We start from the raw sequence: 26282 nt of genomic DNA, 5'->3' as shown, positions 1-26282 counted from the left end.
TCTTTCCTCAAGAGTAGGGACAGACACAGCGATCTGAATCTAGTCTATGTCATCCTGACAATAGCACCAGACAGACCCTCTTATGCTATGCTCGTGGTGACTAAAAACCTCTTATCTGAAAAATTGTAAGGTATTTGCAAAACCTGATCTTCCACTGACCAGCACTGCATAGAGGAGAAACACTGGGCACTTTACTTCTCCTTTCAATTGAAGCTCTCCAGGTCTGGGCAGCCTCTGTGCTATGTATTTGCAGAGTTAACAACGTATACGTGTTCTCTGCTCAGCCACTCAGGTACCATTTATGCTGTAGACCCCAGGGTTTGTATTCCATATCTTTGAAAGAAGTGTTTCTATCAGGGAAAGATGCAGCAGATAAAACTTCAGTGAGATTTGGAAAGCGTATTTGGGAAGCTTTAACAGATCAGAATGAAATATTCCTAACCTGTTGTTTATCACAGATTAACTTACAAAACTAAGTTATCTATCATAGGAGGAAGAGCGCGAAGACGTATGTTTAGAAGAAACACAAGGAGCCAGGGGGAATACTGCAGGTGCTGTAAAAGTGTAGCACCAACCTAGATTCCTCCTGATTATTTGATATAGACTATGCCATCCATGTGAGCTTTAGCACTGGCATGAATTATTTACTGTAGAGGAAACCTCTCAAGAGAAAACAGTGCTAAAAAGAACAGATCATGCATTGTATTTCTGTTTCTATGACCAAATGGCTTTGTGACCTCTGCATCTCAGCTCTAAGGTTAGGATAACCCTTCTATAGTCACTATCCTAACAGTTTATCAGTATAAAGCACAGTCAAAATACAAGGAAAGCCACATGTTTAACTACTTCATTTTTTTCAAGATACTAACTTTGCAGGATGACTCAAAAAAATCAAACAATTTTTCTACACTATACAGATCCAGTTACTAACCACCTGAAGTATTTCTGGAAGACAGTTAATAGCATTTCAATGTTTAATAAAACACCCAAATTATCTTTTGCAGGTAGTTTTTTGCATTAAGTCTTAGCTCATTTATTCATAAGTTTGCAAAATATACCTACTTTTCTCATTTTACACCACAGGATAGAAAGAGTATGAAGGGCAGACTTAATAACAAGGTTATTAGGGGATTTAAGCTATTAGGATTTGAAATTTCTGAATTACAAGTCCAAGCGTTTTATGTAACCTTATGTAGCATTCAGAAAGTCAGAGAAATCTGTTTATATATTCAATACTTTCTCTTCAGCATTTTAAGAATTCCAAATCCTTTGCATCCTCCAACAGAAAGATGAGAACCTCACTTTTTTTTTTTTTTACTGGGTCCACAATATCCAGAACAACAGCAAAGCAGCAAAAGAAAAAAAAAGGAAAGCCTTGTAGGAATTCCAGTGTCTCACAACAGGGATACCCTTTTTGTTCCTAGAGGTTATTGTTACAGCTATGAGGGTCTAAAGAGAGAGGCCAGGCTTGCAGGTAGAGATAGTATCTTTTATTTTACCAGCTTATACAGCTTAATATAATAGACAAACTTTTGGCTATTGCAAAATTAAGTATTCTTTTCTGCAATATGCTGCGACGCTCACCTCCTTTGTTAGTGTATCTCCTATGTTTCCTACTTTTTACTCTTATATCCATTTTGTCTTGTAGCTGTGACTAACTAGGCCACTTATTTTCAGAACTGATTTAGACATGCCAGAATATGATACACATCAGCTTTGACTGTTGTAACCACACCAATAAAATGGTTTTTATACAAGTATGGACCCCTGCACTGGATGATGTCCCTACCTTCTCTAGCTCCTTTCACATCATCTGCTCTTCTCATCTGTCTCTCAAACTCTTTTCCTTGTTTCTGAGCATTGCCAACACAGCTGTGACTACAAAAAAAAAGTGCTGTATCAGTAACTAGGTATTACCAGGTGCTCAAAAGAAAGCATTCTGAAGAAGTCATTGAACCACAGAGAAAAAGAACCATGTTCTCCTGTGGAAAGCAAACATGGGGGCAATAAATATGCTCTTATATACTTTCTTAAATGTAACATCACAGAGCCCGATACAAGTCTTTCACACTGATGAAATGCAAGGTATTTCCTCATACTATCAGGCAATAAAATGGTAGTTCAAGTAGAAAGGAATGTTAATTGGAAGGACAGGAAATTATATCTTATTAGCAACACTTCTGAATTGCTGTAGTAAGAAATGCTGGTTAAATAGCACAACACTTCTTCAAATCGCTTTGTGCTTCATATTTTTAAAGCACTTTTAAAATCAAGCATACTACATTAAGTCCTCAGAGACAAATTTATCTCCTATTTGAGAGGGGAAGTACACAAGTGATCTATCATAGCTGCACAAGGAGTCTGAATTCTTAAATCTTGGCTACAATCTCGCCTCTTCAAGAACCAGCTGTACCATTTCTTGCATACTTCTACGAAATCCAAGAACAATACTGTTACGGTCCAACGCATTTTTCCTCATGCTAGTATTGGAAGCCATTTATGAAGCTACCTTGAAGCTGATTATTCCTCTCTAGCATTACCACATGCAATTGCTACATAATAGTATCTGAATATTGATACTTGTATTGCAAGGAACGCATGTTCATCAGAAGTAATTCAGGCAAGTCTGAAACTAGAATGCCACAGCTAGTTTTGAATAACAAGAAAACTTCAAAGGGGTATTTAGCACTAGTCTAAATCTTTCTCCTGTTGTTATACCAAGGAGAGGAGTATTTTCAATTGATTACTTATCAAAATTTCGAAAAGTCTTTGTATCTGCAACCATACATGAGTTTTCTATTTCATAACATAACTGAAGTCCTAACATCTCGTTAAGAGCTCATCACCTTGAGAAAAGTTAAGTACTCTTGGCATTTAAAGGACAGACATATTATTGCATGGTATTTAACAGTTGCATTCCTTCCTCAAGGAGGCAGCAGTAAGGAAAGTTACAGTCCTCCTTTACAATTAGTTTCTTAGTTTAAAAAAACTACCAGTAGGGATTACAGTGATTTGTAGAAATAGTGTTGCTGACTTGCATGAGTATGCATTTTAGTTTCACTCCCTTAAAGTGTCCCAGATTAGCTTCTGCACTATGCCTCCACTGCAGATTCAGTCCAGGTCCATGTTAGCATTAGTCTACTCTTTCAGTTCTTGCACAACCTAAAGCACCCTGTCAAGCTTACTTTATCTTCATAGATATATGCATTCCTGAGGAGTTCCTTAATCTTTGCTCCTGCAGTAACCCACCCCCTTGATTCTTAGTGGATTTTACTTAGGACGAATTCTCCCAGACATGGAACTTGCTGGAAGGCACAGAAACGTTAATGGATACTAATGGTCCAGCTAAATAGTCTGTACTCCTGCTGCACTTCTGCCTCAGTGAAAGTACCCCCCACACCCAGCGTCAGTCCCAAGCCAAGGAACACTGAAGGAGATGCATTCGCAGGGTTCGGGTCAACACCAGACTAATTCTGTGGAAGTATACCTCACATGAAATAGTGTCCTCTAGATTCAATATATTTTTGACCTCCTTACAAATGACTTCTTAGAGGGATAAAATTCACTATGAATCAAATAACTCAAAGTAGATAAGTGGAAATTATATTCAAATGCACTTTTTCAATCCATCTGTGGATATTTAATTTCCTCATACAAAACTGTTTACACACAGCTTTATTGCTTTTTACAATCTTTTTCAGGCTGATCAGTCCTCTACTACTAAACCATCCTATAATGCAGATGACACTCTACTTTTTTCAGTCCGGTATCCTTTTTGAAAATAAGCAATTAGAACTGCACACTATATTAAAAGCTTTGCTGAACCATGGTTTTATACAGTAACATTATATTATCAGTTTTTTCCTTTATTCCTTTCCTAACACAGTTGTTTTTTTTTTTATGCTAGCAAGTATGGGGCTGATGTTTTCACTAAACTATCGTAACCCAGGATGGGCTCCTGAGAGGCAAGTCTGCTTGGCATTCATCATTACGGATGCAAAATTAAGACAGATTTTTCCCCACACATGCACACTTAAACTACACTGAATTGTTTGCCATTTTATTGTCTAATCTTGCAGTCTGTCTGCAATCCTTCAGATTTGGTCCTCTCATTTTTTCATATCTAATTTATTCAAAATATCCAATACTTGAAAAATTTCAGCAACAATACTGGAAAGTTACTTGCTCCCACAACAATTCATGTGTTAAAGGAAGAGTCAGTAATTTGGAAATCTCTCCCAGTTTCAGAGCTTTATGCATTTGGATTGAAGTTCTGAAGTTAGAAAAATACTACACCTGAATTTTAATACAGGCAGGATGAATTTTTAAAGCTTACACCATTTCAGGAATACCATACCAATTTCAGCATTCCTTTAGGAAAGGGGTGAGCCATCAGTTTCTGTGCAAAGTAAAGAAATTTCTTCCAGCTACAAGACATTCAGACTCGAGTGCACAGATGAAGTAGACTGGCTTCTTTCAGCTGCATACCAATATTAAGATACTGCAGTACTGTTCTTGGTCTTTTTGTCACCTTCCCATAGCTACATAGGCAAGTATGAAAAGTACTGAACCATACAAATGAAATTAGTCATGCATATATGAAGGAAGGTACAGAATAGAAGTCATATGATTGGCCCCGAGACCAGCAGTCACAAAAGCCCTACACAAAAGGGCTAAATAAAACTCAAGTCTCTTGTCACTAGGTAAATGTTTGCAAGGGCTGCTAAGGCATTAGATATGGGAGAAAACATTTGCAAGTGGAATGGATTGAAGTTAAAACTTTAATACAGACAGTTATAACAAATACTTACAGTAACAGTGAAAACCTCCACATCACCAGCAGCACTTGACAAAAGGTGACAGAGCAAGAGGAACCATCTCCCAGGCCTCATGACCTACACTTTACTATGAGCAGTCCTCAGGCAAGCGATACAATATAAGATTCATTATTTGCAGCTACTGTAGGAATAAGCACATCGCAGGTTAGTCAACAAGACTGAAGGACAAATGTTTTGAACCCTTGCATACTTTCCATGTCTAGAGATCTGCTCCAGAGAAGGGAGCAGAGGAAGCAAACATTTAAGACTGCTATGAAAACAGAGCCTACTTAGCTGCCCAAGAGAAAAAAAAAACATTAAGCCCATCTACTTTCACACTTGAGAATAAGAGGATAGATTCTTCCTCATTTTTACTTATCTGACAAAGTAATTGAGAAAGAAACATTTTATTTCTATATCCATTTATTATTCCAGTCTGTAAAAATATAAGACTAATATACAACTACATCTAGCTTGATTTTGTAAAATCAATCTTCATTCAGTGAGATACCAATGTACATTATACATTAAAGTTGTAAGAAAAATACTGATATTTGACATTTTAAACAAGTTCATTCATGTAAAAATCACATTGCAAGTAAAATTTAATTAGAAAATACATAATATTCACAAAAATACACGTATGTTAAAGACAGCTTGTGAGAACATTGTCCTAAATTTAATTCAGCTGTGGAAAAAAACATATGATTCACAGTTAGGCTTGACTTATCCAGTACCATAGCAGAACTTCAAAGTAAATGCATCTTAATTCTGTTAAGAATTTGTTCTTTTTCCTATTAAGGTGCACTTAAATCTCCCAGTCGCAAGTAAGGAATGACTTGTCCCCCCACTGTGCATGTACACAACACATAACACTAGTCAAAGGAATTTTAGTTTTCCATTCCATTTTGAAATAATTTGGATATTTATAAATTAATTTATAAAATCTGGATTGAAAAGACAATTTACATATACAGGATACTTGATACACAAAGATTACATTAATAGCAGCGTAATATTGTCAATCATGCGTAGCATCCTCACTATGACTTTTGGATTTTTTCTTTTTTTTTTTTTTTTAGCTAAAGATAAAATCTATATAAAACAGTCAAGCCTTTAAGTATTCTCTTCCAAGGAGAAAATTGTAAAGATGTTAAAAATTTAGGAGGTAGTGAATGAAAGGCATATTTTAAAAAACCTTATACTGAACCCCAGTACCATTTATATATAAAATTAAGTTTAGCCACTCATAATCAACCGTTGATCATCCTGAAGTAACGATTTTAAAATATTTTGTAATTAACAGTGTATGCATTAGTAAGATATGGAAGAACTTTAGAAACTTTATGGTAACTGCAGCATTAAGCAATTACATGCTGTGCAGTCTGTCATTGTAACTGTAAATACACACTTTTAAAAACCCATTTTTAGGTTTATTTTTTAATGTTTTTATGAAGTCCCAAATGCTTAGTTTTACTACGTTACCAAATTTCTGTAAAACAGAACATGACGTGTCAAAAATATTATCTCACATTTATATTAATCAGTTTGCAGGAAAGGTCCTAAGAGATGAATTCTCATGCAATTTAGAGTAGGACTCTAGTTAAATTTCTACAAGTCCTTAATACTGGCATATATATTCAAAATATTCATGCATCTGTTATAAGTACAGATTAGGTAACACACAGAGTTTGGCAGCACACTAACCTTGGGTGTTTGTACCTAAGCAATAAGTTACCTTTCAACACTAGCATTCTCAGACCCAACCCTCCTGTGTAAGTCAATAGCTCAAAGCTATTATCCAAGCTGCAAAATACTAACATACCACATTAGACCCATAATGTATTTCCACTGAATGAAAACATTACACCTGTATTAAGTGCACTACCAGTTCGTTTTCTGTATCTGTGGACCTCATTTCTCTTCTCATCCAAGTGCCTTTATTCCTTTGATTATTCACAATACATTCAAGTAAACAAAAGGCACAGAAGTGCAAACTAGCATAATAAATGAAAGTCACCCTCCACTGATGATTTCATACAGGAAGGAAAGTCTTTTGATAAAGAAAAAAAAAAAGATATTTTAAAGTAAACAATCTTCCTTAAATAAAGGAAGTGTAGAGCAGCACTGACAGAAAACATGTCTATTTAAAATCTGTATGTTGCAGAATGAACATTTGTTTTCCTCATTTCACACTAAGTGGATGTAGTTACTTCATTTTTAATAATTATTAGCAAAATAAGTAAAATACTTCAAAATTCTTGCTCATGTTGGAAGAGGTTCCAGGGCCTCTCCATACGCACACTGAAGAAACCATAAATAAATCCAACGAAGCAGAACTCTAACCTGTATTTGCAGAGTGCCATTGTCTGTTATACCAACTCTCCATAAATCAAAAAAGGCATGAACATAACCTTTCTTGACATCTATGAGACTTGAACTCCAATGGTATTGAAGGCTCAAATATACTACTGTTCATGAGATATGAATTTAAAATTTGCATTTAGTAAAATTAAACAGCAGTAATAACTGAAGCAATTTTGTTTACATCATTACAAAAATCTTAAACAAATAGTTTTAGCCTCTGATCTCCTATAAAGACTTTTACAGATGCCTTAACATTAAACTTACAGTTAAGTCTCTTGTTAGTAAAGTTACCAGAGGTAGATGTTTCCTCAAGATAGACTGAGGGTAAAAAAAAGAAAGGGGTTAGTCTCCTTTTCCACTCATCATATCTCCCCACAGGGTAAAACGTGCTTCCAAGAACCTAGGCTACTGCCTCTGGTAAGCACAGTACAGAACTGGTAGCATCCTACTTCTTTCTTAGAGGTTGACACAGACTGCTGGATCCCTGGTGAGAAGCTCCATCCATCCTCCTCTCCACCCTATTAGTACCCCTCTCATTTTCCTGCCACAACTTACATTGCCAGAGAAGGGTCAGGTTGGGAACTGAGTGCCAAAGTGGTAAAGTGGGAGATTCTAAAAGGGGAAAGGGCAAAAAGAATGCCAGCAGCCTCTCCCTGCAATTCTCCTAGTAAGTTTGCAGCTGATTACACACATACGTACGCCCTTGCAGTATCAGGACTTGTCATCAGTATTTTGTTCTACGTATAGCAACTTTATAATATTCAAAACACCCAGCCAGTGGTATACAGAAAGATCAGCATTTACAGTTTAGTTCATTATAATGAATAATTTAATATCACATGGCTCAAGCAAGTTCTATTAAAGCCTCATTCTGATTTAAAACTTTTTTTTAATCCAGGGATTTAATTTAAGCTGTTCTAACTTGTTTATGTTTGAAGAAAGTAACTTCTTACATAATTCAGACTCACTACAAGAAACCTTTCCTAGTAGAAATCTTTACAGCTTCTACAAGGACTGTGATTTTAACAGATTATGTTATTTCCATAGCATTTTTACATTTGATTTCTTTGAAATTTACTGGAATTAGCAACTAAATCCAATGATATCCTTAAATACTGCAAATTAAAATGAGAACAGGTCTTTGATACATAAATTTTAAGACTTTCACATTTGAATTTCAAAATCATAGTCACTAAAAGTAAGCTTACCCGGCCATTAAAAACAGTAAAGGTGCATGACTAATGAGCCCGTGGTTGTACATTCACTTACAAAGGAACAGTTAACTTCAGAAGCCCCCACCTTCAAATCCTGACTGTTGTCAAGTTGCTGACCGCTATCAATATCCCTGTTGTTCAATGTGTCAGTCAGGGAACTAGACCAACCAAGAACAACTTTTCCCACCCCACCTCCTGCTTATTTTTCAGCTTCCTCATACACAGAGCCACACAAACAGCTCTACTGGCTAAACAGCAGTCCAGAACAGGAATGAAGTGGCTAAAGCAGCTCCGTCATACGTAAGCAGCACTTCAGATGAACATGAAACCACAGTACATTAGATAGTCAACCTCACACAGTAATGGAAGTTTACTTCTATAGAACCAGTAGTATTCTGCATTAAAAAAAAAATCAAGTACCTTTAAAAGAAAGCTCACAGCCATCTCTTAGCTATCCTTCATTTTCAATATAAATTTTCTTCATCCAATTTCAGTCATTTATCAATTATCTTCCATCTTTGTGAAGTATTTACATTGAAGTGCAGAATTAACTGAAGTTAGTCAACTTACATAATTTTGAACTTCTTGTATTTACTTTTTTCCCTCCTTTTAATCTAACTGCAGTGCTCGGAGAGGTATAAAATGTATTACATATTAAGCCAAATTAAAACATGTATGGCATCCTTAATACAAAGTACACCAATGTAATTTCATAGCGTTATTATAGTTCCATCTTCTTCTAATGACTTGTGATCTGGATCTTGTATTTCATATTCCATGCTAATGCTGCCTGCTGAATGATGCAAGTTCATCTCACTGGAAGGAAGGAATCCATTTTGTGTTGGCTCATGGAGGAGTTCAATCTGTGTCAACGATTCTAGGCTTTCGCTGGTAGGTGTGGCTTTTGGAATCTGCTGTGGCTCACCACTATCTTCAATAATAATGTCCTCTTCATCGCTCTCCTCTTCTCCTTGCAAGAAATTTGCTAAAATATTTGGCATGCTACTTGGAAGGCTAGATTCAGTAGACTGACCGGAGCTGCCAGAAGTCCGACTGTTCCTCACAACATTATTTCTCTGGTTTGCTGGTCTTACTGTAATGATCAGGTTACGGCTGTTCGCAATCATCATGTCTGTAACCTGATCAAGGCTTTTTCCTGAAACCTCTATTCCATTCACCTCCAGTACTTCATCATTGACAGCCAGTAAGCCTGTGCTTTGAGCCAGACCTCCAGGGACAAGCCTAGATATGAAAATCCCCGGAACTTTCTCTAATCCATGTGGCGTTACTCTGACACTAGAGCCATCTCGTATATAGAATCCAAGGGGTTTGTCAGTTCCATATTTGTAAAGTCGTACCCTACGATGGGTTTCTGGAAGAATATCTACATCTATAATAGAAGACACTGGTCTGAAGTCTTGTGGCATGCTAATGACAATGTGTGGTTTCTTCTTGTGATTATCTGGACGTAACACATTTGATAAGACATTTTTCTTCCTTGTCATAGTATCCGTACCAAAGGCACTGTAGTCCGCATCTTCTGTAAGACATAGCACATTGATGATTAGATCACTTTATATGTGGTCCATATCACATTGCTATCATGTTTTAGCTTAGCAGAATGAAATGCCTAATCTAGAAGGTTTCTGGCTTGCTATAGTAGAAACATTTCTCTCTACACATGAAACAAGAGCTTTAATGTTATGAGATTCAAAGTTTGTAATACTTTTGGTTTCCTACTACAAAAGGAAAGACAGTACACAAAAAAAATTAAAGCAAGTTAGCAGCAGTAGAGACACAAAGAACTATATTCTAGCTGCTTGAGGAAAAGGTTAGAATAGAAGGAGTATGTTCCTAGAAACATTTTAATTTTATTCAGAGTAATTCCACTTGTTAGTCTTCTCTCCTCAGGTTTCAGATCATTGGAAAAGAAAGAATGAAAAAGGGAAAGCAGCCAGCATGCCTATTATTGCCTAGTTCCTGGAAGCTAGCCAAGTGACCTGGATTCAAACTCCAGAAAGCTTATTCCATTCTGCACTCTTTTCCCTGCCCCCATGCAATGTAGGTAAAATGGCTGTGGAGCAGAAACAAAGAGATCTTACACACAAATACTTCAAGCAAAACTGTTCATACAAGCAATGCTGTAACTGCCACAATTTGATACAGAAGTATGCAAATGGCTTAAAATTTAAAAAAAAGAAAACATATGCAAGTCATACAAATACTTCTAATGGAAAAGAAAATATGTTCTGCAGAAGCAATTCTGATGTCTGAAATGCCTATTTACCAAAGGAAGCTTCCATTTTTCTTTTTAATATGCTGTAACTCTCCAAAAACAATGAACCAAAACATTCAGATCCAAGTTTCCTTGGATTTACACTTGTATTTTTGCAACGTTGCATAGATATTTTTCTGCAACGGATAAAAAAAAATCAAGCAGAACTGATTTGCACTAACCCTGGGACTCGGAGAAGTTGGGATATCTTTGTATTATCACATTAAGATGCCATCGGTACAGCCAAGAAAGTAAAAGAATTGCTATACATTTCAATCTGTGAATTGAAATAACTACAGAAATGCTATCCTAGTGCGAAATTTCAGGAGCGTTGTCTATGGCTGATGAAAAAAGTACACAGCAAGAGTTGGTAAGTCAGAAGATTTTTCTTCTAGGCTAAGATGAAAATATACTGAAATGTACCAGTTATATCTGGACTCTTCAGATGCTTTAAGCAAAATAGAACAGAGAAAGTAGTTCTGAAGCAATAGTCTAGCACTATTCCAACACGTAATACTAACCCTTCCGTTCCCCAAACATTAGGGCTGCTGAAATCAAGACAAGTTTTTTTAAGAATGATTGGTCTACTAAGGCAGGCTTGGACTTTGCATTCTAAAAGATAAAGGACAACAGGAAAAGAAAAAAATGTAAATTAGGCCACCAAAAAACCAAAGGGATTTATTATAAACTTACACCTTGTAAGTACACAATAGTAATAAAATAGTTCATTAACATGGTTTAAAAAAATGTGTCCTGATGATGGCCTCATTTACATTTCTTAATATTTTTTGATTAAAAATATAATCACACCTTAAGGGAGGCAAAGCTGTTTGCTAAAGACAGAACATCTTTCCTATCAAAGTTTACACATAAAGTTGTTCAACAATTTAATTGACACAAACAGGAATTATTTCTGAAGACAGCTAAGTCTACACAGCCATATTATACTTTGGAGTCACTTTTGTGACAATCTCAGTTACTTTGGGAAGACATGGATGCCTCTCTAGAATATTATATCCACCTTGCATAGTTAATTTTTACTTCTACCGTTTCTCAGATTTGGCCATCTTTCCACCCAGACTGGTGTTTCTGCAAGAGTTACTGAATGAACAAAGGCAGCACTAGCACAAATTATTCCACGTGTTACTTCAGCACAGACACCCCACAGTGCTCTCACTTTATGTGAGAAAGTGCATATTGACAGCATCCTGGGGACTTTTCTCTCCCATTTCACCCACTGAGACAGCCTCTGCAAAATCTGTTTCCCTGCCTTCCTAGGATCAGCAGGTAAAAATGAAGCTAAATCAAGGACTGGGCCAGCAAGAACAGTATGAAGTTTAACAGAGACAAGTGCAAAGTCCTTGCGATGAGATAACCAAAGCGATCTCTGCAGCTGGGGAGCAGCCTGCTGAAAGGGACCTGGGGGTCCTGGTGGACAAGCTGAACATGATTCAGCCGTGCACTGCTGCAGCAAAGGCAAACTGGATCCTTGGGCTGCATCTGCAGGGGCATTACTAGCAGAGATAGAGATGTGATCAACTCCCTGCTGAGCACTTCTCAGGCTCCTCCTCGAGTACTGTGTCCAGTTCTGCTCCTCACAATGCAAGAAAGATGCGGACAGACTGGAGAGGGTCCAAAGGAAGGCCACGAAAATGATCAAAGGGCTGGAGAACCTGCCCTATGAGGAAAGACTGAAGGAGTTAGGTCTTTTCTCCCTGGAGAAAAGGCTCAAGGGGAACCTCACCATAGAATTTCAGTACTTAAAGGGTGGCTGCCAAGAGGACAAAGACACATGGAGAAGACTGGGCAATGGGTACAAGTTGCACTGGGAGGTTTCATCTCAATGTAAGTTTTGGGTTGTTTTTTGTTTTGTTTTTGTTGTTGGGGTTTTTTTGGTTTTTGTTGTTGTTGTTTTGTGTTGTTTTGTTTTTGTTGGTTTTTTTGTTTTTTTTTTTACAGTGAGAACAATCAATCACTAGAACAGCCTCCATAGGAACACAGTGGAGTCCCCATCACTAGAGGTTTTCAAGATGCAGTTGGACAGGGTGCTAGATAATCTATCTCATCTAGGCTCTCTTCCCCATAAAAGTTTGGACCAGATGATCTTTCCAGGTCTTCCAACCTGGCTGTTCTATGATTCTATGAATTGCACAAGGAAGAGTAGGAAAGTAGAAGCAAACAGAAGAATCTACACAAGCTATGCTTGAGAACATTAAATTAGATAATTGTATAGAATAGAGGAAATAATTTTTAGTTCATTTGGGAGTCTGAAAGGTTCTCTCAGAAAAGCATGGAATTACTATTGTTCTTCAGCAAAAGAGGTTAAGGAGGAAAAAAAAAAGTAATTTAAGGTTAAATTAAAATAACATTAGATGTCAACATCAAGCAAGAAGGCTTTAAAAATAGCCTAAAATCTGTTCTTCAGATGCCTTCAGTGTTAAGTCAGTTGTGTTGAAGTTGATTAAAAAACAATCCAACCTCCCAAACCAAAGCATGTAGCAGGTGGACTATGTCTGAAGTGTTAAACACCTCCAAAAATGCAAAGTTACCATTTTCTCTGTAAAATGCATTTTTGGATATCTGACTGATGATCAACCATTAAAAATCCTGTACTCCGTTGTTGAAAACCAACAGACTGATTTTTCAGACAACATGGAGCAATTATTTTAATGTTTGCTTAAAACTTATGATCAAAGAAAAAAGTGTGAGAAGTTTTGCCCTTATCTCTACTGACAACCCATCCAACCAGTTTCAAGTCAGACATCTGGTTGTTACATTGGGAGGATTTTTGCAATTCAATGAGTCGTAATAGCTTCTCTCTTTTATTTGGAACTACAATTGCTTACAAAACAACTTGGAAAGGGTAATTTTGAAATAAGATACTAGACAGAAGGGTCTTGCTTTAAATATATTTTACTACTAAATACAAACTAACACGACAGCAAGAAAGTGATAGTATAGGTGAAGATTTTAGACAAACAATAGACACAATGGTGACTTGAATGTTAGAATTAAGAATGTTAATGAGTGCAAAGGTTACTTTTTTAGGTCATAGATTTCCCCCTCCCCCAGCAGCTGGTATGCATCTTAGTGATCTTAAAAATGATGTAAAAACTTTTTTGTGAAGTGCATGTCTAAGTAGTGTAGATCTCTGATACTTTACAACTCTGGTTTTAAGGCTGCACAATCAATGGTAAATTCAACAAGACTACAGAAAAACATTCCAAGGACCAGAGAGACATTGCATGGACAAGATATGTCATTTTGCCTCATTTCAAAAGCTTCACTTCTTTTTGGTTTGTAGTGGTGACATATTTCTAGGCATTTAACACCACATTGCTCCAGACGAGCTCTGTTCTTTGGGAAGTTCTTCAGAGAGCCAATAAGTAAGTTGGAAGCATTTCAACTGATTAGTTCCATATTGTTCGGACCTTAAGCCATATTACGCTTTTTTTTTAGAGTAAGCTTATCTAAAGAAAATAGGAAAATTGCACATGCACAATTTATTTGTCCTAGAGTGCAAGTTGCTGATGAAAACTCTAGGATATAGGTACTAACTTATTGGTACCAGTGAAGCACTAGTCTTCTACCACTTCTAATACAAGAGTTGGTTTAGAAACAGTACACAGGAAAACAGTGTATCAAAGCATTGTCAGTATTGATTTTCTTACTAGTGCTCTTCCACATGCATTGCAACATTAAAAGGTATTCAGTTGTTGAGTTTTTCTCCTTAAATTCAAAGTGCACAAATTCAGATTCTTGTCAAAGAATCAGACAGTATCTGGTATTTTACACATTCTGTCATACCAAATGTATATAATATTGGATGTTCCCAGCTTGCCACAGCAGGCTGTAAAGCTTCTTCACCTTCATAGCAGGCCACATACCAGGATCCCTCTCCTGCCAGTCAGGCCTTCTGTGCCTACATGGTAAGTTTGGCATTGTCCTGGTTTTGGCTGGGATAGGGTTATCAACATTCTTCTCATACTAAATCCAAAACACAGCACTAGGAAGAAATTTAACCCTATCCCAGCCAAAACCAGGACAGGCATGTACTAGGTATACAAACATATACACATTTATTACATCCAAGAAGTAGATTTACTGTGTCCTGCAAATGATCACAGTAGGTTTGTACACTTTACCCAACAGTTAGATCTAGAACTATTCAAACTTACTTCCCCAACATGAAATGAGAGTTCACAAAAATCATCATCCAACTTGCCTTCCCACAACTACCAGCTGATAACACTTAAAACTTTTGTCCAAATCAATTTTTTCAATGTTAGTAGAGAAACATGAAGATCAGTTGCAAAAGGACTGACTTTGAAAGAAATATTATGTAAATATATCGATACGTGAACTAACAGATTCAAAAGTGCTTTTTAAACAAAAACTAAGATCAAGAAAACATTTATTGGAAGAGACATGAACTTTAAAAGTCTCTTTCAGAAGACAAATATACAATCAGGAATCTTAACATTGAGCTGGTGCTTTTGCTTTTAGAAATTTAACTTCTTAAGTTACATGACATGTTAAAACAAAAGCATCCCAAAATTGCAAACCATATGTCAAAACATTTAAGAAACTATAAAGCACCAGAGGGTAGTTGTTTTGCATTGCAACTAGTCTTAGTAGTCTAAAAATTAAAACTAGCACAAACCTTAAGACATACAGCTAAAGTTACATAATTTGTGAGAAAAAGAAACAGTGAAAGGTTGATGAAAACTCCTCTCCAAATCTCAGCCAAGCAGCACGACTCTGTTTAACCTCTCTTCCACTGCTAAACAAATTTTCTAAAGCAATATTCTCGAGCACAAAAGCATCTTTGTTCTGGCACCTAGCTAATCAGTTTAAAGCTGCAGCAGGAAATATTTTGGCATAAAGCCAAAGGACAAGGTGTTAACTATAGATAGTGTTAAGGAGAACATCCACATAGTGCAAGAATGATTCTTCCCCCAGCAGTTTCCAGCTCAAGGTGGCACCAATCTGTATATACTTATTACATGAAATTTAAAACAAAAGCCCACAAATGCCAAATACGGTTTCAATTTAACATTGTTCAAGACATATCTAAAATGTTTTCCTGATCTATTTGCAAAGCAATGTAGAGTTACTCCTCAAGAATTAAGTTTTCAAAACCCCCAAATCATTAGTACATTTGAATATAGATGCAATTTAGCATTTTTTAAGTAAGTCCCAACAAATCTTGTCTCTTATTTAGTCACAAGTTATAACAAAACATGGTTTTAGGAAACTAAATTATGTTTTTAGGAAATTGACTCAGAATAGCTAGGATATTCCATAGCTGTTTAAAAAGCCAACTCCTCTTACTTTTCACCAAAATAAAGCTTCTCAGTGGAAAAAGTCTATCTCAAGAGGCACAAATGAATTAGTCAAACCCACTTTTTACTATATACAGCCATGTACATGAAGAACTTGCAGGAGTTGTATATTGTAATTTAATATCCTGCAAGTGATTTTTAAGGACATTATAATGAAATGTATCTTTTGTTAAGTTATCATCTCTATTATTCTTGTATTTACAATGCAAAGTCCCCCACATCGAACTGCCCTTCAGGGCCTCTGTGGACTATGTACCCCACACCATTTTATCTTCAGTAAGATTTTTCTCACAGACAGAGCGACTCCCATACATCTGGATTTAATCACGATACATCAGTTTAACCTTTAAATTCCAGATGTCAACAGTACCTGTTAATCTGTTAAAATGCAGAATGAAATTCCAATAAGCAACTGTTTTCCGCAAACTGATAGCCATTCTCGACTTGTGCAATACCAAGATCCAGTTTAGATTTAGCACTGGAGCATTTTAAAATATTTTAAAGTAATTTAGTTAATACAATTAGAAGAGTCTAAGGGGAATAATGTGATTTGATTTCGTTACAGGATTTCTATGTTTCTTACCACATTAACCAGTACACATAAATGCTTAGGACAGACAACTTTCTAGCTTTCATAAATTAGGAGTCAAAATCGAACAGAAGAGAAGAGTGCTTACTCTGGCATAACAAAACCTCTGAAATTTCGGAATCACGTTATCACAATTGTCACTTATTAATAACATTGCAAAAGCATCTTGTTGCTCCCATTTCAACCCCTTAAGGTGTTCTTTGGATGCAATATACTAAGTTAATACTATTTACCTTAGATTTTATTGTAGTCTGCTCATACCTTATGTTAGCTTTCCACAAATGCATGTAGCTTCTGAATAGGTAAGACAGTATAATAAAATTTCCTATCTTTTAAGACAGCAAAAACTTTCTCTCTTCCCTACCGTGGCTTTCTGCCAAAGATCTTAAATTTCCAACTATTATTGCTGGAAATATAAAAAAAGGCAAAGTTCCATCAGAAAACCCACAGAAATTTTCCAGATGATTTAAAAGAACATATGAAAGCCACAAGAAGCCTTGCAGGTGGAAAAGTAACTTGTGTGACTTAATAGTTATAGTTCCAAAACAGCACAGATCAAAGCTGCCCCATCAATAGCAGGTTATTTGTTCAGACATTTGATTTTCAATTTCAGAGGTACAGCCAATAAAGATCTGTGCAATTGGATGAATTAATCACACCTAAACGAATTATGCTGCACAAATTATGACACACCTCTAACTCCTGCAATTCAGCTTTAGTTACAGGCAAATTATCATAAAATAAAATACAAAATACAGAATCAAGTTATTTCCTTATTTTCCATTAAGCAAACCTCTATTCTGTACGGCAAAAATGCTAACAAAATCAAAGTCTCAATTTAATCAACAGAAGTGATCAAATTGGTCACAACTAATTCAGAACAAAGTACAGTGCTGGAAGTGCTGGACTCAGATGCCAGCCTGCGTCCTTTATTCCCTAAAACTCTATAGCCAGAAGACTCTAGTCTCAAAGGGAAGGTGATGACAACTGATACTTTCTACATAGCTTTTCCTGCTAATCAATTCTTGGCATGATAAACTTAAGTGGGTTAATCTTATTTCTAGTTCTGTGCCTTATATCAATTCTATTACCAATTCTTAACACCAGAGTAATAAGAAATAATCCATCATGCTTTAAATAAAGGTACAATGAAGGTATAAAGCATTACAAATGTAACACTAGTAACAGTCAGCATTAAACATGTAACACTAGTAACAATTTAAAAACATATGGTGTTAAAATATAAACTCAATAATCCCAGTCTGACAAAGTGGCTTATCTGTTCTCGTCATACGGCTACTGTAGGAGATTAAATGGAATCATAGACCTTTTCCACCTCTAGGTTCTAGTAAAGCAAATAGTTCATTCCTTGGCAATTCAGAACTGAAAACATAGGCCTTACTAGACTATACTCTCCTCAATACAAACAGAACAAACACATTTTGCCAGCAACACAGCAGCCGGCAAGCAGCCACACTATTTTTGAATATTGCTTTTGTGTCAGGCTGTTGTGGAGCTTGTTCATTTTTTGGAGTGGGAAAGTTGATGAAAGCTTCCGATGCCCAAGTATTTTCTAAGGAAAATAAGCCTGTCCTAGCAACAACCAGAAACAGTGCACGTCTTTATAAAATAGCTAAGCAAATAGTCGTCTACTATTCAAAGATCAGTTGACTGCCTTATGATAGGAATTGCACATGCATGTGTTCATATATATACACACACACACAATGCATGCACATTCACACCTGTACGCAAGTAAGCAGAAAACCAACAAGTGCAGAAATCAGGTTTTCTTTTGGATTAAAACAATTTCAAATCACATCACTGGATTTCTCCTCTCCCCTTCAATTCTATACATTGAATATGTTCCCCTGGACAAGAACAAATATAACTTCAAATTTGATTTTTTTTCTCCTTCATGAACAAAAGCAGACACTAGAAAAAGACAACCAGAACTTTGTGCCTAGAAGACATGCTATTTTTAAAGGCAAACCAACAAACTGAGCAGCACTCACATTTGAGGTTTGTTAACTGAAATAAGCTTGTCATTTTGAAAGTTTCAGGATGTTTTATTAGGAAAGCGTGATAGGAGTAGCTTATTACAAAGTTAGTCTTTAATTTTTAAGTGAAAGGCATCCAACACACAGAGCAGAAAACCCTAGAGATTTAAAGTTTATTTTCATTTGCTTACATAAAACCAGAAAGAAGCATGTGCTAGAGATTTAACTTGACTTTATCTAACTAAACTAAATACAAGCAAAAAAGTACAAAGTATAAATAGGTTGCCCGAGGAAGCTCTTGCAAGAGAGATGAGTTGTGAATACCTTTCATGATCCATAATTATTATGGAATTCAACATGATGAAATAGGACTGAAGGGTTTTTTCCTCCAGACGTCACACCGTTTACTGCAACACAGTATAACTGGATAAACAAATGATTCACAGACTTCAAGTGCACTTACCTTTTCTCTGAATGAAAATCCTGAGTAGAGGATTGGCTGTGGAAACTGCTTTATGATAATTGTCATCATTATTGATAGGCAGCAGGTCTCCATGAATGTCCGTATATCCCACTAGAACATCAACGTTTGGTATCTTGTGCACATGCTGCAATAATCCATAGAACTCCTCAAACTTTCCAGGTTTGGATCTCTCCAGAGAAAATCGTCGAAATTCTGCTCCAAACTACAACAAAACATATCTTACATCATTAATATGGAAATCTAACATCCTCAAGCAATAAATTATTTGAATGTTAAACCAGAAATGTTATGGAATTAAAAGTGCACTAAAAACTACAACCAATAATTTTAAAGTGGCATAAAAAGATCAGTTTAAACTTTTTTCTTTTTTCTAAAGTTATAACTAATTTTGGTCTTGATAGAACATGTACTTTTGAATACTCAAAAGTTGTTTTCATTGTTCCATTTAGGTCAAAGCATTCACTAATATGGGAGCTTAGCATTAAGGTGACAAACTAGTGCAAAAATAATTGCAGATTCTTACATGCTTACGAAACAGCCATGCTCTCGGTAAGGGGCAGAATTCATACCCAGCACTGATGTTGGTGGCTCAAAAACAAGATTATAATTAACCTCCTATGGTATGTGACTACCTGGAATGTCTTCAAAGAAATTTCAGTGCACTTTAGAACGGTATGTATAGATTGTTATACAGCTATGGTTAACGTATGCAAGACCGAGTAGTTTTCAGATTCCCGGTTGTTTGGACAAGAAATGAAAAAGCCACTTTGACCTGAAGACTACAAAATATGGCTGCTGCTTTTCAGTACAAACTATGTGCAGTAAAGCTTTAGTGAGCTGATCTCAAGTCAATTCTGCTCTTGCCTAAAGAGAGATATAAAGGAGGCAACCAGCCACTACTCCTTAAGAGCATTCAGAAGATTTGCCTGCATGATCAAGACTCAAATCTTCATTGCATAGTCTTTTAAAATGTGGTTGCATCCAGGGTATAAAACAGACAAGATTCAGAAGATATGCAAAAAAACATTTAATCACTGGCACTGTACTTTCAGGGGTAGGATTTGCATTTAGTCAGTATGATCATTCAACAACAACAAAAAAACAATCCAGCTTCCTAGTCCACTCAAGCTTCGATCTCCTAAATCACCTATATAACAAACACTTATTAAAAAACAATGCTAGCAATGATGCAGTGGTAGTAGGCATAAGACTAAACTGGGTACAAATAAGAGACTAAGCATTTGATGTAGACAAATTGTAATTTTAGCAAGCATAACTGGTAAAATTATAGTGTTCTGCCCAACATGGGCAGGACCCAAAGCAAACAGAATATTGGATAAAAGTTACTCCAAAACCTCCATATTAAGCACACACAACACACCAAAGATGCTAAAAGAAATTAAGAGATAGCAGCACCACCCAGGTTACTAAGAGCAGACCAGCTTGTATATGAATTAAAAGGGTAATAAACTAATCATTAAAAAATAGAAAACAAACAAAAAAAGTCAGTTGGTGGCTTTTTTTGTGAATTCTATTTAGTGAACAGACTAAAGAATTTCTTTAGCAAGTTTAGTTTTAAGCAGAACAGAAGGGCACATGGAACAAAACACTCACTGACTGAAAGTTTAAGCCTCAGTATCACATACTTGGGTATATGTTACACACAGTAGATGCACATTACCTCCAGACCAACCTTTACAGCACATTTGATTACAGCCTTTTGGAGAATAAAAGCTTTAGAGTTCTCACATACAAACAAGGCAATGAAAATAAGGAGACAAGGACCCTGTTGTTAGCACATTAACACCATGCTAACTCAAACACAGCACAGCAAAACAAGCTACACCTTCCAACACCCCACCTTCCTTCAAAAGTTTCAAATAAAGGAATTATCTGGGAACATTCCTCTTCTAGAAATACTCCAATTACAGTAACATTAACTAACAATACGGCAGAATGATTCATACATACTTAGAAGAAAAGCAAAGAAAAGCCTGCAGGTGGAACTCTCATCACGTCAGAAGCAGCATGCTTAATCATGACGTCAGTGAAAGACTTTATCCTGTGTCTTTCAAATCTTTCTTCAGCTATGTGAAGTATGAATGCCACAGGAATTGTCCATGCATTGCATCAATTTCAATTGTTTGGCTTTGAAAGATTACGTAGTTTAAACATAATTCAGTAATAAAAGTTTAAAAAGCCAACAACCTCACTCTCAATTTGGAGTAAAAGTTAAATCCTATTGCAGCAACCATACAAAGGGCCAGATTTTCAAACGTGTGATTTTTATTTTTTCCACAGGATTCTATACATAGTTGGTGCAAACACCAAGAGATTAATAATCTAGCTATTATTTCCAAACAGTCTGCCATATGCTCAATACTATTATAAAGCAGATAAAGACAACAGCAAAACTATGCAATTTCAGAGTTTATTTTAACCCCCTGAAATGATTTCATTTTGTACCAAATGTTGCCCTCCATTCTATTAATAGGCTGCACTTACAACTTACAAGTTTAGAGGAGATGAAAGATTGGAAGAGACTAACTTGAGAAGGCTTCTTGCCACCTGAGCTCTTTACAAATGCATGCTGTTACACTGCTAACTCATCTGGCAAAAAACACAGTACAAGCTATGCCAACATACTAGGAAGTTACTAGAGATATTCACTTAAGTAAGACTTACTTATGAAAGACATCTTTAAGTCCTCTGTAACACAGCATACTGCTGCTATACTGTAAGTCTCAGCAACGATAGAACATGAACTACAGTAACCATATCTGTCTTATCAGTATATTAGATTTCATTCTAAAAAAAAATATTATTCCAAGTCAAGAGAGAGGCGGGGAAAACCTGAATTTTGTATAGAGAACTAGAAGTTTATTTTGGGGCTTTCATACTATCACCAGGAACTCTCGCTTGGGGTATAAAATTTAATTTTCTATGAAGGGCTAACTGGAATTAATATACTACAGGGATTCCCCAGGGCAAGTTCAGACCAGTTACCCAAATTGAATAAACTAGACTAGCAAAAGCATTTTGCTCATATAACTGCAACCATAGTTGGGCTGTGCTGGCACAGCTTTGTTAGTTGGGGCACAATTATTGATTTGGAATATCTAAATAAAAAGCTGTACATCGCTGATAAGCCTTCAAAGCCTAGACCACTCCACAGTAATGGTCCCCTCCACCTACCACACAAGCCTTTCTTCTTTCTCTTTAGAATTGCTTATTTTCATAAAAGGAAGATGACTCTTATGATATATTAAATCAAGGTGCTGTTAAATAATGCATTAGCGACAAGTAGTTCTAGGAATGCCTTGAAACCTGCTTCATAATATGCACTTAAGAGACCATCCCTATTCATTAGAACTTCTACACTTCTCTGTACAGACACCAAAGAACACATCACACAGGTAATCCCTAGATATATTTTAAATGAAGGAAAACACACAGTGGGGGAACAGTAAGCCTAGAGTTTTGGGCTGAGGAAACAAGTATTTTGTTTATAAACACATTGTACTGATTGTTTTCAACCTTACAAGAGCATAGATGAAAAAAAGACTTCACCAACCACACTAACAGCTATGCTTAACTAGTATTTGAAATCATGGCTACCAGATAGTCCTGTGCTTTCTGGTTTTGTCCACATGGAAAGTTAAGTTAACACTTTAAGGAAATCATCATCATTCAAGCTACAGAGACCAACCCTACATTTTCTAGAAGCTTCAGCACTATGATATGTTATCCTTAAAAAAAACCACACAACACAAGTCCTGACTGCTTCACCTATACTGCTGCTGTAACACTTGATTAGCAGGAAAAGGAGGTGCAGAATACAGAAAACAGACTGTAGACCAGTTTTAAAAAAGCCCACAAGGGATATATTTTTCTACCAATGGAAGAAAACACATTCCCATGTAGGTGCACTTGCAATTTGCCTAGACAATGAAAAAGGCAAGTTACATACATTTATTTAACTAATAGCTCGACACTCCACCTAATACTGCACATCCAACAGTTTCACAATTGTTAACTGCAGAATGACATGTCAACAAAATATTACAAATATAAACCAGAACAAAAAAATGTAATTTCTTTCAGAACATCAAAGTTCCGTCAGCAAGACTTTGCCTAACCAGCACATGAAAAATTAAAAAAGTACAGAAACACATAGTCACTAACTTAAATAAAAAAAAGTAGTACGGAAACAGTCACTAAGTTAAACAAATGTACTCTTTTTCTAACTCAGACGAAGAACAGGTTTTGGAGTTTGTGAATTACGATTCTAAACACCTCTTTTGGCCCAGTTATCCCAAACTTTCCCCGAACATCTGTATGTTTTTTAGCCTACGCAGAAACTAAGGGGCCAACTCCACTAACTTGTTTTTTTTAAATCACTTCAAAAATACTTTTTTTCCCCCCTGCAGACAGCGCACCAGTAAGCGACACCACCACCCAACTCCCACCACCTTAGCCTGGCAACAGCTGAGCGGCCTGAGGAGACCAGAGGGAGCTGGCTGGAGCAGGGACAGGCGGGTGGGGAAGGGAGTCCGCCCCCAGCCGCACTCCGGGCACCACCGCCTCCCCGAGCCCGGCGGCCCGAGGGGCGCTCAAGCGACACCGGGGCCGTGCCCCAGCGGACACCACCGGCCCCTCGCCCCCGGTGCCACCTCCAGCAGGTGAGTCAGCAGCTCTCCCTGCCCCCGTCCCCTCACCGCCCCTCCGCTTCTCACCGCCCTTCTCCACAGCGACGCTACGGCCAGACGCCCCCGCAGGGCAGGGCCAGGCCGGACCGGCTCCTTCCCGCCCCGCCGCCGCCCGCGGCCCTCAGGCGCGGTGGCCAGCACCCACCTTACTCTTCACCTCCATGGTGCCCAGGCCCCGGCTGCCCGCAGCCCCGCGGTGAGGCCGGTTCATGCCGCCGGAGGGTCGGTGTCTCGTCTTCTCTCCTCTCTCTCCCTCGGGTGCCCCCGAGCTCACTGCGGGAAGGGGAGGGCGAGCGGCGCGGCCCGAAGCCAACTGCCCCCGGCAACCGCGGCCGCTCCACCGGCTCCTGCCGCCGCGACGCCTCCGCCCTCAGACAGGGGGAGGGGGCGGGGCCACGGCGGCTCCTGGCACCTGCCGCGCCGCCGAGCCAGCGGCCAGCCGCGGGGGCGGGGCGGGGCAACCGCGCGGGGCAGCCACAGCGCCTGCGCCGCAGGGAGGGGCGCCTGCCGGCGGAGGGCGGGGCCGCGCACCTGCCGCTGGCGGGCATGCGCAGTCGGCGACTGGGGAGCGGGGCCGCGCACCTGCGCCTGGCTCGGCGGGGTTCCAAGATGGAGGCGGCCGCCCGGCGCGGGTGAGGAGGAGGAGGAGGAGCTGTTGCGTGATAAGGAAGTCTTCCCCCCCCCCCCCCCCTCCTAGGGAGCAGGTGTGGGATGTGCCTCGGCAACCTTTGCCCTGGAGTAGCTGGGTCTGGTGTGTACACACAGGGCTGCGGTGGCTGAAGTGCGGTTCTCCGCCTTCTCCTCAGGCGCCTCAGCGCGTTGCCCCCTGCGCTGGGGCTGGCCCGGCCTCGGGCTGTGCCCCTCGCCGCGGGGAGCCTCTAGCCCGCACCGCCGCGCCCTCTCATAGCGCTGGGGAGGCGGGTCCGGCAGCCCGCCAGGCCTCGGCGCCTCGCAGCCTCTGTGCCAGGCTGCCCTGAAGGCGGGTGGCATCAAGACACCTCAGGCATCTTGGGATCCTGCGAATTTAACAAGGAAAGTGCACCAGTGTTAGTTTATGTATCGACTTTATGTATTATGTTAGTTTATTTATTGTATTAAGTCCAGATCGGGCTGAAAGTTTGAACTCTCTTATTCCCAGGATGCATCTGTGCACCCATCCTGGGCATAAAGATGTAAGTGGAGTTTGTTTTCATTTTAACGACGAATAATATTGCAGGATCTGGTAACATGTCAGAGAGGCTGTCTTAGGTAACCTTGTTTATTGGTTTAATTCTGAGATAGATCAATTATTTTCATATAAAGGTCTGCTTAGTTACCTTTATAGAGGTGCTGACAAAACTCCTTAGTGGAGAAACCATAAACACCTTGCAATCTGAAGAAAAATGATTTTTCACTAACATAATTTTACATTTATTGGCAAGAAGAAAGCACGTAGATTAATCTAGTTATGTCAACAAACCTTTGAAATATAGGTCTCTCCCTAATCTATAAGCCTGATAGAAGAGAACTCAGTGTGAGGTATCCTTGTGTAGACGTTATGTAGACGGCTGTGAAGGGAGTTCAAACAACTCACTGCAGTCGAGGCAAGGTATGAGTGTCTAGTCAGTTCTCAAGTCTCAGTTGGTAATCTAATTAAAAAAAAAAAACATCCTGTGCTGAATCACTTTTAAGTCGGTGCTGGTTTTTTGTACAGCTGATGTTGCTCCCATCATGCCAAAGGCAAAGAAATTGCAGCTATCACTCAAGCCAAGACAAGTTGTAATTAGTGCAGAGGATATCATTAATTGTTAAGTATAGTTTGCTGTCAGACAGTGTCTAGGCTAATTCAAGTCTTCCCATCCTTTATCTACTATGTTTTGGTTTTACACTGTAAAAGGATACATAGAGAATTCAGTCTGTGAATTTAGATAAAATCCGTGAGCGTGGTGTAATAGAAGATAGATTACAGCTGTGTGAGCAAGACTTAGATAAAACCTCTTATTTTGTCACTTTGTAATTACAAAATTGAAAACAGTTTGGACTGCTTTCCATTTCTGTCTTCTACAGCATGCTTGGTTAATGAGCTATAGGAAAGCATAGAGAAGAGTGCAAGAAGAGAACAGTGCCTTCTTCAGGTTTTTAAAGCTATTGGTTTGCCTCATTTCTTTTGAAGAGAGGGAGGAAGAACCTCCTGAAGATCATTTGTGCTTGAAGCCATCGTGCAGCTAATTTTATTGCTATAGATTTATGAAGTATCGTGTAAGATAATTTTTTTTCTATTGTGCATTCCTAGCATGGTTGGAGTGCCATGCAGTGGGTGTGGTAGCATGCTTAAGGAGTCAGGGCAAATTCATTTCAAGTCACTGGAACCAACCTAATAAAAAGTATTAATCACTGGCTTGCTTTCATCACAAGGAGCTGATGTATGAAGAAAGAATGTGATAAACAATTTGATTTCAGATAAAGGTAGAGAGAGAGGCAGGCTTTTTGTACCAGTTGTAAC

General features: G+C 38.2%; 1 protein-coding gene across 2 annotated transcripts; it reads right to left on the bottom strand.

Annotated features, from left to right (window-relative positions):
• Nucleotides 1–1321: 1321 nt before the first annotated feature.
• On the bottom strand, nucleotides 1322–24259 carry PARD6B (par-6 family cell polarity regulator beta). Of its 2 annotated transcripts, XR_012676276.1 has the most exons (4): nucleotides 23946–24259; nucleotides 19071–19293; nucleotides 4812–9938; nucleotides 1322–1878 (listed from the first exon to the last, which is right to left on the bottom strand). XR_012676276.1 is itself a non-coding variant. In XM_075166532.1 (3 exons), exons 1-3 carry the CDS (start codon nucleotides 24009–24011, stop codon nucleotides 9109–9111), a joined length of 1119 nt encoding a protein of 372 aa, XP_075022633.1. In that variant the 5' UTR covers nucleotides 24012–24259; the 3' UTR covers nucleotides 2850–9108. The 2 variants fall into 2 exon arrangements, 1 of the variants encoding a protein (XP_075022633.1); XM_075166532.1 differs by lacking the exon at nucleotides 1322–1878 and having other exon boundaries at nucleotides 2850–9938.
• Between the last annotated feature and the right edge of the window lie 2023 nt (nucleotides 24260–26282).

This window comes from Calonectris borealis, chromosome 17 (genome assembly GCF_964195595.1).
Source record: "Calonectris borealis chromosome 17, bCalBor7.hap1.2, whole genome shotgun sequence".
Classification (NCBI taxonomy): domain Eukaryota; kingdom Metazoa; phylum Chordata; class Aves; order Procellariiformes; family Procellariidae; genus Calonectris; species Calonectris borealis.
The sequence above is the reverse complement of the archived record's forward strand: the minus strand, read 5'-3'. Positions and strand labels throughout refer to the sequence as shown.

Bases quoted from the DNA above. Each gene is read 5' to 3' on its own strand.
- PARD6B (XM_075166532.1), bottom strand. From the start codon at position 24,011: ATGAACCGGCCTCACCGCGGGGCTGCGGGCAGCCGGGGCCTGGGCACC. The intron at 19,294-23,945 runs GTGGGTGCTGGC...GTTTTGTTGTAG, and splicing joins CCATGGAGGTGAAGAGTAAG to TTTGGAGCAGAATTTCGACG. The intron at 9,939-19,070 runs GTAAGTGCACTT...TATGTCTTACAG, and splicing joins GATTTTCATTCAGAGAAAAG to AAGATGCGGACTACAGTGCC.